At 33.0% G+C, this 18,784-nt stretch overlaps 1 protein-coding gene and 1 non-coding gene across 2 annotated transcripts; both read left to right on the top strand.

Annotated features, from left to right (window-relative positions):
* Window positions 1-4,562, top strand: LOC120078410 (cyclase-associated protein 1). Its single transcript, XM_039032679.1, has 10 exons — window positions 1-436; window positions 669-837; window positions 1,347-1,411; window positions 1,834-2,137; window positions 2,243-2,396; window positions 2,487-2,596; window positions 2,718-2,773; window positions 2,873-2,929; window positions 3,088-3,231; window positions 4,373-4,562. The coding sequence occupies exons 1-10, from the start codon at window positions 158-160 to the stop codon at window positions 4,457-4,459; spliced, it is 1,425 nt and encodes a 474-aa protein (XP_038888607.1). The 5' UTR covers window positions 1-157; the 3' UTR covers window positions 4,460-4,562.
* A 2,826-nt stretch (window positions 4,563-7,388) lies between these two features.
* TRNAE-UUC lies at window positions 7,389-7,460 on the top strand. The gene has a single exon. It is a non-coding gene; the product is annotated as a tRNA-Glu (tRNA).
* The last annotated feature ends 11,324 nt before the right edge of the window (window positions 7,461-18,784 follow it).

Here is an 18,784-nt window from a genome sequence, read left to right as displayed (position 1 = left end):
GAAGAAAATCAACCAAACAACAACTAAAATCCGAAGCTAAAAGCTTTTGATTTCGATTTGGAATCGTTGAAATGGAATATTCATCTTCTTCCTTACATTTCTTCGTGGATCTGATCTGAATTCTGAGAGTGAGTTTTTTGCGTTTCCGGTCGTGGATATGGAGGAGAAATTGATTCAACGTCTTGAATCCGCCGTGTGTCGTCTCGAGGCACTGTCTCCGGCCGCGTTCTCCACTCGCGGTGTTTCATTGGAAAGTGACGACAATGCGGCGTCGGAGCCTCCAATTTTGGCTTTTGAGGATCTGATGAGGAATTACGTTCGGAAAGTGTCCGATGCTGCTGAGAAGATAGGAGGTCAAGTCCTCGAGGCCACGAGGATTGTGGAAGAAGCCTTTTCTGTTGAGAAGGAGCTTCTTGTTAAGGTCAAGCAAGCGAAGGTAATCGGTTTTTCCCCCCTTTTTGAACGACGATTTGATGAATTCGTTGATCGATGAGGTTGTTTGTCCTGTATCTTTGTTTCCGTGGATTTTTAATCGTGGTTATGTTATTTGAGAATCTTCAAAATATAATGTTAATTTACAAATTATGGAGTAGCATCTCAAGTTTGCAATGTCTCTCGCTCAGAACGAATCGCTTTGTTTGGTTGAATGCTTTCCTTGTGATCTGCAGAAACCTGATCTTGCGGGGTTGGCTGGATTTCTCAAGCCACTGAACGAAGTGATTTTGAAGGCAAACACATTGACAACAGGGAGAAGATCTGAGTTCTTTAACCATTTAAAGACTGTTGCTGATGCTCTCTCGGCTTTAGCCTGGATTGCGTATACGGGAAAAGAGTGTGGTATGAAGATGTTTTTAATTATTCATTTTATGTTAGGGATGGAAATGTGTAGTTTCAGGCCTCGTTTACCAATCCGCAATGAAAATTGGTGTAATCGTAATGAGATTTTATTGATAAATCAATTGTAATGGTTATAATCACAAACATAATCATATTTTTTATTAGGTTTACTTAGAATTATGAATTTGACACATTTACTATTTTTATTATCGTTCAGGATCAAATGACAACGGTAATGGTAATAGTAAATGTGATTAATTCATAATTTTCATGCTACAACAGTAATGATAACGACATCGACATCATTTTTAAATGTAAAGATTGAGCACTCGTTAATTAATTTGCGTTTTTTATTACATATTTGGAAGTGGGTCCTAGACGTTAGTAACAATATCAAAGGTAATCAGTTAGGCCCAATTTTTCAGATTCCTAATGATTTATGACGTTTCTTCCATGGTAAATGTTGCCTCAATTCAAGCCTTCTAATTCCCCTATGATACTTTTTGTAGGTATGAGCATGCCCATAGCACATGTTGAGGAAAGTTGGCAAACGGCTGAGTTTTACAGCAACAAGGTACATTAAATATGGCACGTTAGTTGATATATTCATGATATAAGAAAGAACACTAATCAACCTACGTAAATATGTAAGAAATTGTTTTCAATGATGCAATAAAAACATGCTCAAAATGGCTTTCTGCCTTGTGGTAACTCGTATGTGCTAGTTTAAACCTTGTTTGCAATTCGTTATAATTTACAAACTTAATTTATCCTCTTTTGTTTGTGGTTTGTCTGCCTTGTACTCTTAGCCAATCCATGATTCAACATAAAGAAATAGATTGATGAACAAGAAAAATTTAAAAATTGGAAGTATGATTTGAAATTTAATGCAGTCTTGATGTTAGTAGCTCCTGTAAATTTCTTATCTATGCTGAGTAGCTGGATAAATATTTTCAAGGCTGTATTCATTCTCAGTTATCATAAATTCTAATCTAGATTCTCGTGGAGTTTAAAAACAAAGATCAAAACCATATTGAGTGGGCCAAAGCTATGAAGGAGCTATTCTTGCCAGGTTTGAGGGATTATGTTAAAAGTTTTTATCCTCTGGGACCAGTTTGGAATCCTGCTGGCAAGATGACTTCAGCTACTTCAACGAATGTTTCTGCCCCAAGTGCTCCTGCTCCTCCACCTCCCTCAGCTCCCCTCTTTAGCACTGAAACTTCTCAAGCGTCAGCACGACCAAAAGAAGGGATGGCTGCTGTGTTTCAGGAAATTAGCTCAGGAAAGTCTGTAACAGAAGGTACAATTTGTTCTGTTTATATATTTATAATCTTTAGAAAAGGGTCAATTGATTTGTATCCAGTCAGATATCCTTTATGTTTTTCGTGTTTCTGTTGCATTATAGGTCTGAGAAAAGTTACTGATGACATGAAGACGAAAAACCGAGCAGAGAGAACTGGTATTGTCAATGCCAATGAAATTGTTCATAAAAATTTGCCTTCTTTGTCGAAGTCAGTTGTCGCTCCCAACCCCAAGTTCGAGCTTCAAATGGGTCGGAAGTATGTCTCCTAACATTATCCTCCCTACTCAAGATAATGACATCTCTATGATTCTTACACTTCCCCCCCTCATATCTTGCATCCTTGAAGGTGGGCCATCGAGAACCAAATTGGAAAAAAGGACTTGGTTATATCAGACTGTGATTCAAAACAGTCGGTATACATTTATGGATGCAAAGATTCTGTATTGAAGGTTCAAGGTGATTTGGTTACTGAACTCTCCTCTCCAAGCACTCATTTAACATCACTTGCATGATATTGAGCCATTTCAAAACTACTCATATATGAACAACTTATACCATTCCTTCCACCTATGTGCAGGAAAGGTCAATAACATAACAATTGACAAATGCAGTAAGACAGGAGTTGTATTCACTGTAAGTGCGAAATAAGTAAGCGGCACTCTATTTCAGTTCATTGAAGTCAAGCTCATACGAACTAATGTAAGCCTGGTTTTCTTGTGGTAAAAATAACAGGATGTTGTGGCTGCATGTGAGGTTGTAAACTGCAATGGCATTGAGATTCAATGTCAGGTATCTTTTTCGGACGATATATGCTCCCATTTTGCATGGCCATATGATGATGCATTGTTATAAGGCATAAAGGATACAATAAAGAAAGACAGAATTATATTCTTTGTTGACAAAGTTGTTTTAATATCTATGTAATAAAGCAGTTTCTGGTTATCCAGGGGTCGGCTCCCACTATTTCGGTGGATAATACTGGTGGCTGTCAATTGTATTTAAGCAACAGCTCTCTGAACTCGTCCATAACGACTGCCAAATCAAGTGAAATCAATGTTTTGGTGCGAGGAAGCGATGCAGATGGTGATTGGGTATATCTCTATCTTATACATACTTTATTGTGTGCATTTTTTGTATAATCAGAACTTTCAGTTTTTTTTTTTTCAAAGGCAAGTCGGTATTAGTTGTTCATACACTGATTACTACTTTGTCTAAAGTTTCAATTTTTGTTCAAGGTTATTATAATGTCTCTTAGCCAACTTTAAACCGCCCCCCCCCCCCCCCCCCAAAAAAAAAAAAAAAACTCCTCCAGTTAGTGTTTTAAATAGTTGACTGAAATTTTACATCATCATTATTATTATTTTTTTTTTTAACTCAAAAGGAGCGGTGGAGATTTGAATCTTTAACCTTTTAATTAAGGAGATATGACTTAACCAACTATGTTATGCTCAAGTTAGCACAATCATAGGTGATTATGAATATATAATCATTTATTTTCTTTAAAACAAAATATAAAAAAACAAACACATAGTCAAAATCAAGTTAAATTCATGAAGAATAGTTTAGGTCCCATTTGATAACTATTTTATTTTTGAAAATTAAGCCTATTTACTCCCAATTTATCTTTCCTAAGTACAATAGTTGAATTCTTAGTCAAATTTTAAAAAACAAAAACAAATTTTTAAAAGCTAATTGTTTTAGATTTCAGATTTTGGCTTGACTTTTTAAACCATTGGTAAAAAGTAATAACAAATAAAGAAATTTGGAGGTGGAAGTAATGTTTATAGGCTTAATTTTTAAAAACAAAAAACCAAAACGAAATGGTTACCAAATGGGACCTTAACACTTATAATTGTTGGTTTAATAGGTAAATATAGTACCTAAACTTTTAGACTTGTGTCAAAGTTTTTCCAACTTAAAAAAATATTTAATAAGTTATTAAATATCAAGTTCCTAAACTTTAATAAGGTCTAATAGGTTCTTCAATTTTCATTTTGTATCCAATAAGTTATTTCATTTGAGGGTTGCAATTTTGTTTTTAAGTTTTCGTCTTTTCAATTTTGTATCTAATCAAGTATGTGAACTAAAAAAAATTATTAAAAGTTGATGGACCTACATTGAAGCTCAAAAGTCTTATTGTCCATATATAACTTTGTAAATCAATAAAAATTGTTTACTTTGGTTATGGGACAGAAGAGTTGATGAATATTCCTTTGGATGACTGTCTCACAGGTGGAGCATGCTTTACCCCAGCAGTTTGTTCATGTTCTAAAGGATGGTCATATTGAAACAACTCCAGTTTCTCACTCTGGTGGCTAATTCAGTTTCATTTTCTGGTGATCAATACATCTCTAAGCCATTAACTTTGCTTCATCAATCATCATTATTATTATTTACACTTGATGTTTTGCTCCAATTTGATTATTAGTTTTTTGTATATGAATTTTGAATACTATCAATTACCTTTTTTCTTAACTATTTATTCGTAATAAATTTTGAGTTAATCTATACACACCTTGATTACTTGGTCATTCAATATTTCAGTTTTGAAATGTATAGACTACGTATAAGATTTTAGTATCTTATGAAGATTTGTGACATCAATGCTATTTTGTTATGCTTTTTATGTTATAATGGAACTGAATCTCTAACTTCGAGGTCGACAGTATAAACATTATGTCAGTTGAGCTATGCTCATTTTTGTTGAGAATCCTACATTGGAGAAACCAAAGGGTTTTATACTCTTATAAGATAGATGAACTATTTCATTCATTGTTAATTGGTTTTGAGATCGAATCCCATATTATCTAATATGGTATCAGAGCTATAAAGTCAAAATGGGTATTTGGCCCAAAAAATTCGTGATAGGGACCTCACACTCTTTTAAGATAGGTGAACTATTCATTTCATTGTCAATTAATTTTGAAATGAAATCCCATGTTATCTAATAATTTTGGTTAACGATGATATATTAACATTCAAAATCGATGCATTATGAGGAATATCAGATTAGGTATATCACGGTTTGAGCTTCCTATTTTGGTTCTTATGTTCATGAAGGATATTTGTTTGTGCAAAATTGAAAAGTAGTTGCTACATTTACAAATATTTATATTTATTATTATTATTCTTACCATTTTTGCAATCTCCCAACATCAGTTTTATAAACAAACAAATAGATTCTTATACATATCATGAGATTTTGCTTTAAAAAAAAAAAAAAGAAAGAAAAGAACAGTAGGTTTCAACCGAGGGATGACCCAAAAGTTGGGAGAATAATAAAATCTATCATACTTTTTGAAATTAAGGTTTTTAAAAACTTTTTATTGACGTCATGTTCGGATAAAATTACCAAAATAGAACTTCACGCATCCAGATTGAGTCTCTTGCTCTTGTTTGATCTCTCACTTTATCTTTGCTTGGTCCCTCGATCTATCTTTACTCGGTCTCGCTCTATCTTTTCTCTTTCTCACGTAGATCAATATCCTCTAGCACTGCAACACAAAACTGTCGAGATCAAAACCTACAAAGAAGAAGACATAAACTAGGTGTTCAAAAAACTTGATGACCCGAAAAACCCAATCCAACCCATAAGGTTTGGGTTGGGTTGGATTTAAATAAACGAGAATGTTATGATTGGATTGGTTTATGAGCTCACTTTAAATAACCCTGACCAACTCGAACCAATCCAAACTTATTATTAACTTTAAAAAGTAATGTTTTTCTAAAAAAACTTGGGATACTATTATATAGGCATATATTTAATTTAATTTCTTTATTTTTTTGATAATTTATTCTCCAGTGCACCTTGAAAAGAAAACTGTCATGATATAAATTAAAATTGAGTTGTTAATATTTTTTTTTTAGACTATTGAGTTATTAATTTTTTTTTAAAATATTGAGGTGTTAATCTTAATTGAATATATGAAAATAATCAACTAAAATTTTAGTTTAAATATTATTTTGGTTTCTATACTTTTAATGTATTCTTTTTAGTTATTATACTTTCAAAATATTTATTTTAATTCCTATACTTTCAACTAAACTCAACTCACGAATATCCCAAACACAAGACTAATCATGATGTAAGCAAGATTACAAAATTGGAAGTTTTAAAAAATGGACAAAAACCATTTTAGACCTTATGATGAGTTTAAATCTAAATGGAAAAAATTATTGAATCTTGAGGCCCCTTTTGGTAATATGCATTGTGCAGGTAAAACATCTTGTTCTCTTTTCACATGTTTAATTAAAAACAAGCTTCATTACTTCATCTCTCTGATTAGATTATTTTAGAAATTAATACTAGCAGTAACTTTCTAACCAGACTGAAGGAGCATAGCAATGTCATGTCTCATGTAATTCATCACCATCTCTTGCTTGTTCCTCAACAACTTTATCCTCACCAAACCATTTTCACTACCATTTTGTTGTCATCAAAACCCTATCAAAACAAAAAGGAAAAAAGACAATCAATTAATCCCTATTCCTGTCACAAGGAAATAAAAAAAATTAATGAGTAATGAAAACCCCATTTCTCACTAGCTTTTCGTAATGTCCCCAAAATCAATGGCTCCCATTTACCTACATTTTAAAGCAAAATGGGGTGAATCAGAAAACAAGAATCCAAACCCATTTATGAAAAATAAAATTAATACCATTTGGAGCAGTTGTAGCTATGACAGAGGATGGTGATGAATTGCTTGACGATCTTGATGGAACAAGCACCAACTTCAGTGGCGGCACTCATGGCCGGAGAAAAAAGAAAGGGTAACAATTTACAAAGAAGAAAAAGAGTGGCATCGAAGGAGTAGATAAAAACTACAAGCTACCTCACAATTTTATTAATGTTAACAGAATCTTAACGGTAAAGACCAAAATAAACAATTTTTTTTAAAGTTTAAGGACTAGAAACGAACGTTTTTTAAAGTTTAAGGATCAAAATAGAACAAAATTCATAGTTCGGGAGCAAAAAAGGATTTAGATCTTTATACAATTATCTAAAAAAAAACTATTATAGGATCTGTAAGGGGATAAATTCACAAAAGTAAATACAAATATCATTTATTTTTATGCATCAAAATCCTTTTGAGAGTAATTAACTTGAGAAAACAGAAGCTGATGTTATTACAGAGTTACCAAGATAAATATTTTTGAATAATTTAATACTGAAACTGAATATAATAAAGTAAAACAAATTATGTAAAATATCTAATTTAAATTAAATATTTACTAACATTACCAAAATTCCGTTGTCGTCCAGCGGTTAGGATATCTGGCTTTCACCCAGGAGACCCGGGTTCGATTCCCGGCAACGGAAATTCTTTTATCACTTTTCTTTTTCTAAAAATAAAGTTTTTTTCCCCTCTTTTTAAATAAAGTCTTTAATTTGTAATCTTGATCCTTACTTTTTATTTTCTTTTAGTTTAACACGATACTGATGGTCATTTTTTCTCTTTTCAAATAAAGTTTCTATCTCTAATTTGTAATTTTGATAATTATTTTTTTTATTATTTTTAATCCAAAATGACATGCGAGAAGAACATTTGAACCCTTGACCTCTTTGACTTAGGTTTTAGCTTAAAATAAATCATTATCATCAAATAGTTTAGAAAAACAAAAACTTGGTATATCTCGAAATGCATATATCATTTTTTGCAACTTATACAATTGTTCAATCACAGTTTATCACGTGGTACATGTTTATTTTATATATATAATATTTTTCTATTGTTTCAACTATGTGGTTAGAGTGAGGTGTGCAAAGAGATGAGTGAAGCAATATTCTGTATAATTTAAGTTTCATTTTGTGTAAAAGTCTATTTAATATATATATATATATGGGAATGAACCTAATTCTTCATTATAATACCATTTGTATAATATATGATTCTTTAGTTTAAAAAGAGTTTTCTTAGTCTTATCCTCTCCCTCAATCAAGAGGAGGGTTTTAATTTAGTATTGGTGGGTAGTTGCCTCAATTTCAGCTTTAAAAAAATTATAATCGATTTACAAGAATATTGAATCTCTATTAAACATTAAGAAAAAATTGACTTTTTTTAATCATGGATTGAAGAATCTATTCATTTTAGTTCATTGGATAAAGATACAACTGATCTCTTATCTATCTATATATTATAAACATTAAGTTTAGCCCATCCATTTGAACAAATTTTTAAAAGTTTGAATTAGTCAATTAAATTATTATATTAAAGAGATTGACTCCAGGCAAAAACCAAAATGTCAAACTTAGCAAACTTATAAACTATGAAAATTGGAAAGTATGGAATAATAAATAAATGTTATCAATCCTCATCTTCTACTTAATCAGGATAGAATAGAATGAATTACAGAAAGAACCTTAAACTAGTTTCGGAAAAGAATTTAGAGCTTCCTTATCCACTGAACTTATCCAAGAGCACCCGAACCCTTACTGATTGATGATTGAATTTGCTTAATCCTACAAATTCGGAGCAGTTAAGCAAATGGGTATTTCAAATCCAACGCTGAAATTCAGTTGGTAAGTGTCGAACCTTATCGAAAGCGACGAAAACACCACTGAACGCTATCGGAAGTACTGAACGGATCGACTGGGCGGCGATCTGTATGCCGACATCGGTCAACGGCACAAGCGATGACGACAAAAGGCTGTTGGTCGGAGTTTGTTGCAGGCCGCCATGAGAGAGGGGTGGGGGGTTGCATGTGAAAGAGAGGAAGAGAGAGAGAGATTTTTGGTCTAGGGTTCCCTTTTTTCTCTTTGTTTTTCCATTTTTTTTCCCTTATACAAGAAAATGGTCTAAAATAATAAAAGGAAACCCTCATAAATTCCTTAAACACAAACATATTTATTCCTTTTTAAAGTGAGCAAAATCTAAATTAAATTCCACAACCTTAAAATTAAAGATTTTAATCTTTTAAAAAAATTCTCTTATCCAACATTTTAAAGAAATTTAATTTGGATAGCTTGAGAAGCTAAACTGAAACTGTAATCCTTTAAGTTAGACTCGACACGTAAGGAGTCCTATTAAATTTAAATTTAACGGACTGAAAATGATTTAAATACATAGTTCATCTCAAATTAGCTAATGCGAAGTGTTTGAAGTAGAACACAACAATCTCTGACGAATAAGACGACAGTGGTGCGGCGGTGGCTTCTGAAATTGTTAAGTCGACTGTGAGAAAGAAGACAACAATTCGACTGCGATGAAGAAGAACAGGACCGATGACTGAAAGAGATAGGGCTTCAATAGGGAGGACTTGCAACTAATCTTGAAAACTAAAAAGGGAAGGAAAAATAAAAGCAAAAAACGAAGTCGTTTTTGGGCTTTTTCTGCTTTTTCTTGATGATCAAAGGCCATCACCGAATACCTATATCTTGATGGGCAAACCTTAAATGAAAACGACACCGTTTTAATCCATGCTTAATGGTCAAAGTCAAACAATGAAAGAAGTTTTCTTAATGGGCATTTCCCATCGAGAAAGCCCACATCCGTGCACCAAAAATTTAAGTTGTGCATGAATTAAGTATTTGCTTTGTAGGTAGATTCGTTGATGGTTCGTGTCCATCAAGTAATACTTTTTGATAATTTTGGGCCATCAACAAATTTAAAAGTCGAGAATTCACCATTCTGATGAAACTTACGTATTTTTGTGTCAAGAAACATATTTTTCTTGTTGTGCATTCATGTCAAGTTAAATATCAAAGTTTATTGTATCAATAAAGATATTTTTCTTTATGGTCTTCTACCATAGTCATCAAGAAAATAAAAATTTTGTACGTTAAGAAAGGTTGAATAAATAGCATCAATAGACCAACAAAGGGAAAAACTGAAAAGGAAAAATACTAAAAAGGAAAAAACTATATAAGGAAAAGATACAAGAAAAATAATTGGCATAAAACCTAATTAACTTTAATACCCGCCATTCAAACTCAAGGTGGTAGAGTAACAACCAACTTGAGTTTGTGAAACTGAAGAAAATTTTTCAATCAAATCATAGCAACTCTAGGTTGGAAACAAAGTCCTACGAGGAACTAAAACACATAACTTCTAGGTTGGAGACAAAACCCACAAAGAACTAAAACACGAAGAATTTCTAGATTAGAGACTGAACCCATGAAGAACTAAAATACATAGAACTTTTGAGTTGGAAATAGGATCCTCGTAGAGAGATCTAAAATAGAACCCAAGAACTACTGATTTGAAAACGAAATAGAGACTTTGAAAGATCTGAAAAACAGAAACAGAGATTCACAAATGCAAATATGAAAAATGAAACATAATCAGTGAGAGAGACAAAGACAGAGGTAGCTCAAAACCTAAATGCCTTAGGCTCTCTTGGTAACAGGCGACAGTCTGTCTCCGTCAATGGTCGATCGATGGAGGTAGAGATCGGACATGGTTATGGAGACTAGAGTTCAATAAGACAAAACCCTAAGGCTTTGCTACTATGTTAATTTTGTATAATATTATTAAATAATCAACTTAATCCGGATACAATAGATTATAGAATAAATGATGCCTACAGACCCAATAAAGGAAAGAAACATAAAAGAAAAATATTGAAAAGGAAAAAACTATATAAGGAAAAGATACAAGAAAAATAGTAATTGGCATAAACCATAATTAACTTTAACAAGTTTAAGATACAAGAAAAATACATTTTTAGTTCTTGAAATTTTGTAAAAGTAACATAGACTAGTGTAAAAAATGTTGGAAATTGTATCCTAAATCTCGTGGTTTGTAATGTACAAACGAAATTATTTATTTAATAAAATAAAGAGTTGTTTTATTTGACATTTAGAATTGTATAACTCAATCCAATAAACAAGGTCCAAGGTTATTTAATGTAACTTAAATATGTATTTGATCGATATACAAGTTGATCATGTTTAAGTAATAACCTAAATGGTCAGTGGTATATTGTAAACCCCGAACTCTAAGTTTCCTAGATAAGTATGTTTAGCCAAAGGAATGTTATATTAAATATTTAACAAATGGAAAACCATGTTATTTATAAGAGTTATGGAGGAAGGGAAGGAAAAAAAAAACACATTAAATGAGGAAGCTCACTAGTTAACTTTGGCTGGAGGCACTAAGTGTGGGGTGACATGGCGGTTTAATCTTTGAACTCGGGAGGCGGCAGAAAGATTAAAAGAAAGTGGAATTTCAAAAGCTTGGTTTCGGCAATTGACATGAGCAAATTTAGTGAAATCAGTGCCATTTGAAAGTTGGGAGAATCTAGTTTTCGAAGTTGTCTTGCCAGAGAAAGATTTCAGGAGGAGAAGGACAAAAGTGAAGAATTTTTAGAAGGGGGCAGATTCTCGGTTTAATCAGGGCCCGAGGTAAAAATTGGAAGCTCCAGGCCAAACTATAAGGAATTTTCGATTGATATTTTAAGGTAAGGAAGTAACTCAATTCTAAACAAGTTTGTAGAAGGAAGTTTCTTGAAAAGAGTTCTGGATTTTGAGTTATGAATTTTTAAAATTGAAATAGAGAATCTGTGTATAAGCAGACAGTTGCTTGGGAAGAACAAGCAAATAGCTCACTGTAGAGAGTGAGAGCGAGATAAGAAGGATGGGGATTTCGCTCAGGATGATAATCTCGCTGATTTTTGTGCTAAATCTCGCTCAAGAAGAAAATCTTGTTGGAACCTTGGGCTGAATCTCGTTGGTGAGGAAGCAAAGCGAGCTAGAAAAGGTAAGTCTCGCTAGGTTGAAGTTTTGCTAGTGAAATGCTTGATCTCGCTCATGAAAATCTCGCTTATAAGGATCTCGCTTATGAGGATGAATTCACTCATGATGATTATCTCGCTAGTAATGCTATTTTTGTTGATGAAAGTTCCATTAGTAAACGAACTATCTGAGGTATTTTGCTAAGAATTCTAAGGAATTGAATCGGGAATTATGTCCTTTCAGGCCAAGAAGAGCTAGGAGAGGTGTATAAATCGTTAAGAGCTCCGAGAGCTGTGAGTGACTAAATGAACTTAATGCTTTCAATACTTATGCATATAAGACCATGTAAGTTACGGTGATGTTGATGATGAATTCATACTTCCTTAAGCAACAAATGATTAATGAGTAGCTTAACGTATCTTCTCCGGCTTGTATATGTTTTAACGCAGGCCTAGATATGTTGTGAATTCATTACAAAAGTTAAGTTTCTAATGTTGAAACATGCGTTCTGGAGGAAGGCTATGATAGAATGAGTCTTTGTGTAAATGGCATGCAATGAAACTTGATTTGATGCTAGGAAATAACTCGGTACTGAAGGACACGGAGAAGGTATCTGCGTAGTAGTACCTAAGGTATTGAGGATACTTAGAAAATTCCACGTGCACATAGGTAGTTCTGAATAAGAGGCCGAAGTATGGGTCTTTTGGCCGGTAATATACGTTGGGAGTTAGAGCGTTGTAGGCTCGTTCTCAACTAAGGAATAATGATGTTTAATGATGTCTAAGAATGGTTCTTAATGCTTATATTTAGAGAAAGTTGCTTGAGATGCTCATCGGTATATCTACATATTTATAGTCATATAATGCATGGTGTAATATGATTCTATAGTCATTCACTAGGCTATTAGCTCACAGATTTTCTGTGTTTTCCTTTTTCAGGTAGCGGTCAGATTCCTTAAGGTTGATCCTGCTGCTGCTTGTCACTGAAAGGCCCGACTTGTTAAGAAGAACTTAGGTTGATGGTCTGTTTATGTACACATATTTTGAGAGGGACTAGGGCTTTGTTAGTGTTGTTGGGCCCAACTGTGAATATTTTTCCTGTAGATGTTATGTCATGGTTGTTTGCATGTGTTTATATAACCTTATGTAGAACCTTATGAAGGCATGCGGTGTGCGTAGATTATTAATGTTTAACAAGTTGGTATTTAGGTTAGAAGGTTAAGGTGGTGAGTACTAGCAGTAGGGCTAGTAACTACCACCGCCATATCCTTTTCCAGATTAAGAGGGTAATTTGGGAGGGGGTTTGACATATATGGATAAAGTTGTGTGCCTTATCCTGGTGACACTATGGATGCGACCCACTTTATAATTGTTACAATGGTGGTAAAGTGTTACAAATGATGCAATCCTAATCACTCACGTAAAGACATGTGGTGGGAGTATCTTATACAAGAGTTTGTATAAGATCGAACCACGAAATGATTGGTCTTTCTTTATAAAGCCGTTACTTGAGAAGACTTACATTTCACTAGGATGACCATATGCAACTTGACCTTAATCTTGAGTGAGTTGTGAACAATAAGCCTTTCATTTGTATGATGAGAGTGCCCAGTTTTGCCAACTTAATAAGCCTACCATTTTAGGAATTTTTTTGAGTGGGGACCTGTGAACACAGCTACACAAGATGGAATTCATTCCTTCCCGTTTTAAGGAAACATAGATGAATTGCTCCCTTAAGATCTGATTCTGAATCTTGAACAATGGGATGCCTTATCTTCTCACTGGCTAGAGAGGGGTCTAATTTATAGTTGAACTATAATTAATTGTTTATTAGAGAGATTAGTGGTACTTAAGGAGTTAAATGTAACTATAGGGGTAAAACGGTAATTTAACCCAACTGTAGCTATGAGTAACTTGTAAAGGATCGACTTACTATTGATTGGTTATATTCGTAGACACAGAAATATGCTTACGATGAGAAGAGTGCAATTATCGGCTTTTAGTGAAGTAATTGACAGTTAATGAATATTGGTTAATTAACTAAAGAGTTTAATTAATTAATCTCTATCATTGGAGCTTCTAATTTGTAGGTCTATCAAGAACCCTTGCTAGCTCACTAAGGATAAAACAAAAGATAATTGTTTTTAGTATAATTTAAAATGTTCAAATTATTTAAGAGAAATTTTATATTAATATGATTAATATAAAGCATAATGTATATTGATACATTATAATACATATTTAATTATGATTGTGATTTATAATTAATATGATTTATAATCAAATAAAAGAGATAAATATTTGAATGAAATTCAAATTGATACAATGAATATTGATACATTATAATATACAGTTAATTATAAATATGATTTAAAATCAATACTATTTAATATATGAGAATGACATATTTGGATAAGATTCAAAAATTAATTATATGAATGTGATTCGTATAAATATTATAGGTTAAAATTAATATAAATAAGATTCACTTTAAAATCATAGATTATATGGGAGAGTTGCATTTTAATATGATTAAGGTGCATATTTGATTATGGTTAATTAATCAATCATATTATAAAATCAATATTATATTATGAACATAATATTAATATTATAATAAAATAACTTCTCTCTACAAGGGAGTTATTCTTCATCACATAAATGGGAGTTAGAGTATCTCTCATCTCTTCCCTTTTGTTTTTTTGGTTTGAATTGAGAATTCGGACAATGCCTGAAAGACAACGTGAAACATGACAGAAAAAGTCTCTCTCCCAAGAACTCTCACTTTCTCTTTAAAAAACTTTCTGCCTTTCCCTTCTCCCAAAAACATTAAAGGAGACGAACTCTCATTTCTTATCCTGAGAATAGCAAAGACTCCAAGTGATGGTGTCTTGTAAATAAAATATGAATATCCACAGTGGAAGTAATCGACTGCATCAGTCTTTAATTTTTGTTTTACAGAACAATAATAATTTAAAGGCGATGGAAAAGTAAGATAAACAAAAACTAAGCATGCTTCTACTGTGCAATTAGAGAGGGAGGGATTAAGCAATACATATCCTTGAAGATCTATATCTTCATATTTCCTCTCCACAGTACAAACTTTCCTGATCTCCCAAACCTGGCACCGCGAACACAACATCAAGGAACACCACCACAAGGGCTTCTCTGTTATTCTCAGGGACGAGAATCATGCAGAGTTTGTATGCTTGCACTTAATGTTGGTAAGGGAGAGGAGAAGTACTTGAGAGAATACAGAGAGACAAAAAACCAGAGAGAAGAAGAAGAAATTGAGAACTAGGGGTGTTCGTGGGTTGGGTTGGGTTAGATTTAAGGACTTTTTAGATCCAACCCAATTATTTGGGTTGTAAATTTCTTCAACTCAAATAACCCTTATTAAAAAATGAATCCAACCCAACCCAACTATTCAGGACGGTTCGGGTTATTCGGGTCATTTATTTAAATATTTATTCTAAAAATAAGTAAAATGTTAATATGCAAAAATTTTATTTAATTATTTTCATATACTGAACTAAAATTAAAAATCAATTTCAATTTATATAATGAAAAAATTCTTTCCAAGGTGCTAAAAAACTATTTTTAAGAGTTGTTGGAAAATAAATTATCCAGAACATAAAGGAATTAAACGAAACTATAAAATAAATGTATATATAATTGTACCATAAGTACAAAAAAATATACATTTTTAAGTTAATGATAAGTTCGGGTTGGTTTGGGTTATTTAGATGAACCCATGAACCAACCCAACCCATAAGTTTTCATTTATTTGAACCCAACCTAATCCAAATGAATTGATGACCCGACTGAAACCATACGGGTTAGGTTGGGTTAATCAGTTTTTTCAAGTCATCGTATTTTTTTAACACCACTATTGAGTACAGCTAGGCCAAAATTACCGTTTTGTCCTTGTAGTTACATCTAACTCTTTAAGTACCACTAATTCCTCTAATGAACAATAAATCATAATCCAACTATGACTAGACTCCTCTCGGCCTAGAAGAGAGTGTGACACCACATTATTCAAGCCCCAGAATCAGTCGTTAAAGAAGCAATTTATCTACTTCCCCTACCTCAAGGAAGGAGCGAATTCCGTCTTGTCTAGCTGTGTTCCTAGCTCCCCAATAAGACGTATCCCCAAAATGATAGCCTTGTTGAGTCGGCAATCTGGCCACTCTCACCATACAAATCAAAGGATTGCCTTCATAGACAGAAGTTCACAACTCACTTAGGATTTAGGTCATGTCACCTACGGTCATCCTTGTGAAATTTAAGTCTCTATTATGAACGACATTATATAATGAGACTAGTCATTTCGTGGTTCGGTGTTATACAAACTCTTTTGTATAGAATATCCCCGTTAACATGTCTCCACATGAATGATCAGGATCAAATCATTTGTAGCACTTTACAACAATTGTATCATCTACAAAGTATCTAACCTTATTCATCTGCGACAGACTATTTAGGTTATCACTTAAACATGATTCACCTGTACGTCTCTACATACATGTTTAAGCTACAAAATATAGCTTTGGATGTTAATTTATTGGTTTATGGGTTTAATGCTACTAAATGTCAAATAAAACATCTCATATTTTATTAAATAAATAAAATGTTTATACAATACAATTATAAACTACAGAACCCTGCGAGATTTAGGGCACCAACCCCAATAGTATCATTATACATTATTTAATTGTATCTTATAAAATTAACTCTCTTTAATCAATTTTAACAATTCAAATTAAATCAAAATTAATTTGATTCTCATTAGTTCTTATTGAGCTAACGAGGGGATTTATGGACCTATAGATTAAGCTCCAATGATACTTGATTAATTAATTAAACTCTTTAATTAACTTAATCAACCCTAATTAACTGTTGTCCACTCCACTAAAGGCCAACAATTGTTGATAACTTATAGAAATATAAGTTATTATTCTCTGAAAGTTGGAATAATTAGGATCAAATAATGAGAAACACATTCATTTAAATATAAAAACATATAAAATTACATATATGCGTTTAATACAAACAAAAGAATTCTTTTAAAAGAAAAATGCACTACTGACGCTTGATAACGCAGGAATTGTGGAATTTCACTAAGTGTTGTAGAGAAGCCAATGCAGGAAGCATGCGTTGGGACCCATCTGATGCAAGACAATACATTTCGCTCATGCATTTAACATCAAATCTCAACTTGCAGTATGGGTAACCTGATAGGCGGCGTTTGAACAAATCAGGATGGCAGGCAGCTACAACAGAGCATGAAAATTAATGCCATCAAATCATAAGCTACTCAACCTAGGTGTCTATAAAAGAGGAAGTTGGCTACCTGAAAAAGGATGAGACACTACACACTTAGGAGTATGCAGTTAGAATTTCTTTACGAACTTAGTTCCTCAGCCGCTTGCAAAAGGAAAAGAAGTCTGACCTCTATTTCAACCGTCGATTATAGAGGTTTTTTTGGAGTTAGAGCTCGAGAAAGATGACCTTCAGCACGTCCCCACCCTAGTCACAATAGCAAGCATAAAAAATCAAGCCAAAGGGAAAAAGATATTGACCCTGGTGGCTTGACACTTTCCTTTCCCTTACTTAGCATTTTCTTCCATTATTTGTCTTGATTAAACTGGGATTCTGTACAAATACTTCAATAATATTAATTCAATCATGATTTCATCCATTTCCACACCCCTTTACTTACTTGCCTTCATCATGAATAGCTAAATTCATTTTGGATTGGGTGGAACTAATGTTAACCTGCTAAGTTACATGTATGTGAGTTCAACTTGCTTGATATTTACTTAAACGTTTTATGCTTAAATCTATCTGATCAATTGATTTGAGTAGAAATAGTTAATTGCTTGAGAGAGTAAGTAACTGTGAAATGCATTAAGTAAGAATATTGAGTAGCTTTAGAGATAAAATTAATCATGTTAATCTGTTCATTTTATCCAACATATGCATCTTAGATATAAGATAAGTGTGGCAATCGCATCGAGAGATGTTGAAAGACTTAAGAAAGGAACATAACTTAAACACATTATATATATACACTTAGAAATTACCAGATAGTCTTCCCAACCCTATCTCATTCCATTGATTTCATTCAAGTTTGTTGTCTGTCACTGAGGAATCAACACATTGCATTCCAACACATCATACATCTTGTCAATGCATCCCCCTTCTCCAACCTCTTTCTCTTCCATGTACGTTATTTTATTTAGTTTATAATCTCAACACAGACATATATATATGAGAATCATCGCTGCGGAAGATCATTTAACCATCTTGTGTTAGTACCAACTAATCCCTGTATTCGACCCTAAGCTTACTAGAAAACTTGAACTAGGTTTATACTTGGATCTACCTTAAAAAATCTTGTATGCAACTAGAGCTTTGCATGAAATATTAAACTATATCAAACTAATGCATTGTCTTAAAATGGGATAGAAAACGACATAAGCACAGAACAAACAACTGCACTCTTTGCACTACATATATATTTCTATGTCCATTGGATATAACCAATTGACAGTGTAGTTGACCCTCCACAAATTGCTTATAAATAAATCTAGGTTAAATTATCGTTTTGCCTTTATAGTTACATCTAACTTCTTAAGTACCATTGATTCCTCTAATGAACAATTAGTCATTTTCCAATTATGACTGAACCCTTCTCGGGCTAGGAGAGGGTGAGACGCCTCATTGTTCAAGCCTCGGAATCAGCCCTACAATAGGGAAGGAATGAATTGAAGGATCTCATACCGAGAGTTCCATGAGCGGGTTCAGATCACTCCGATTTCACAGTGACCGGAATATAAATGATGTACATTCTATACTAATAGTTATGCATATTAAACTCATCAACAACATGCTTAGAATACGATAAAACATAGAGAAAGGGGTTCATACTAGAGGAAGACGGTCTTCGTTTGTTTGAACCCACTA

The sequence above is a fragment of the Benincasa hispida genome, chromosome 5 (genome assembly GCF_009727055.1).
Source record: "Benincasa hispida cultivar B227 chromosome 5, ASM972705v1, whole genome shotgun sequence".
NCBI lineage: Eukaryota > Viridiplantae > Streptophyta > Magnoliopsida > Cucurbitales > Cucurbitaceae > Benincasa > Benincasa hispida.
The sequence above is the reverse complement of the archived record's forward strand: the minus strand, read 5'-3'. Positions and strand labels throughout refer to the sequence as shown.

Bases quoted from the DNA above. Each gene is read 5' to 3' on its own strand.
- LOC120078410 (XM_039032679.1), top strand. From the start codon at position 158: ATGGAGGAGAAATTGATTCAACGTCTTGAATCCGCCGTGTGTCGTCTC. The intron at 838-1,346 runs GTATGAAGATGT...TACTTTTTGTAG, and splicing joins GTATACGGGAAAAGAGTGTG to GTATGAGCATGCCCATAGCA. The intron at 2,138-2,242 runs GTACAATTTGTT...GTTGCATTATAG, and splicing joins AGGAAAGTCTGTAACAGAAG to GTCTGAGAAAAGTTACTGAT.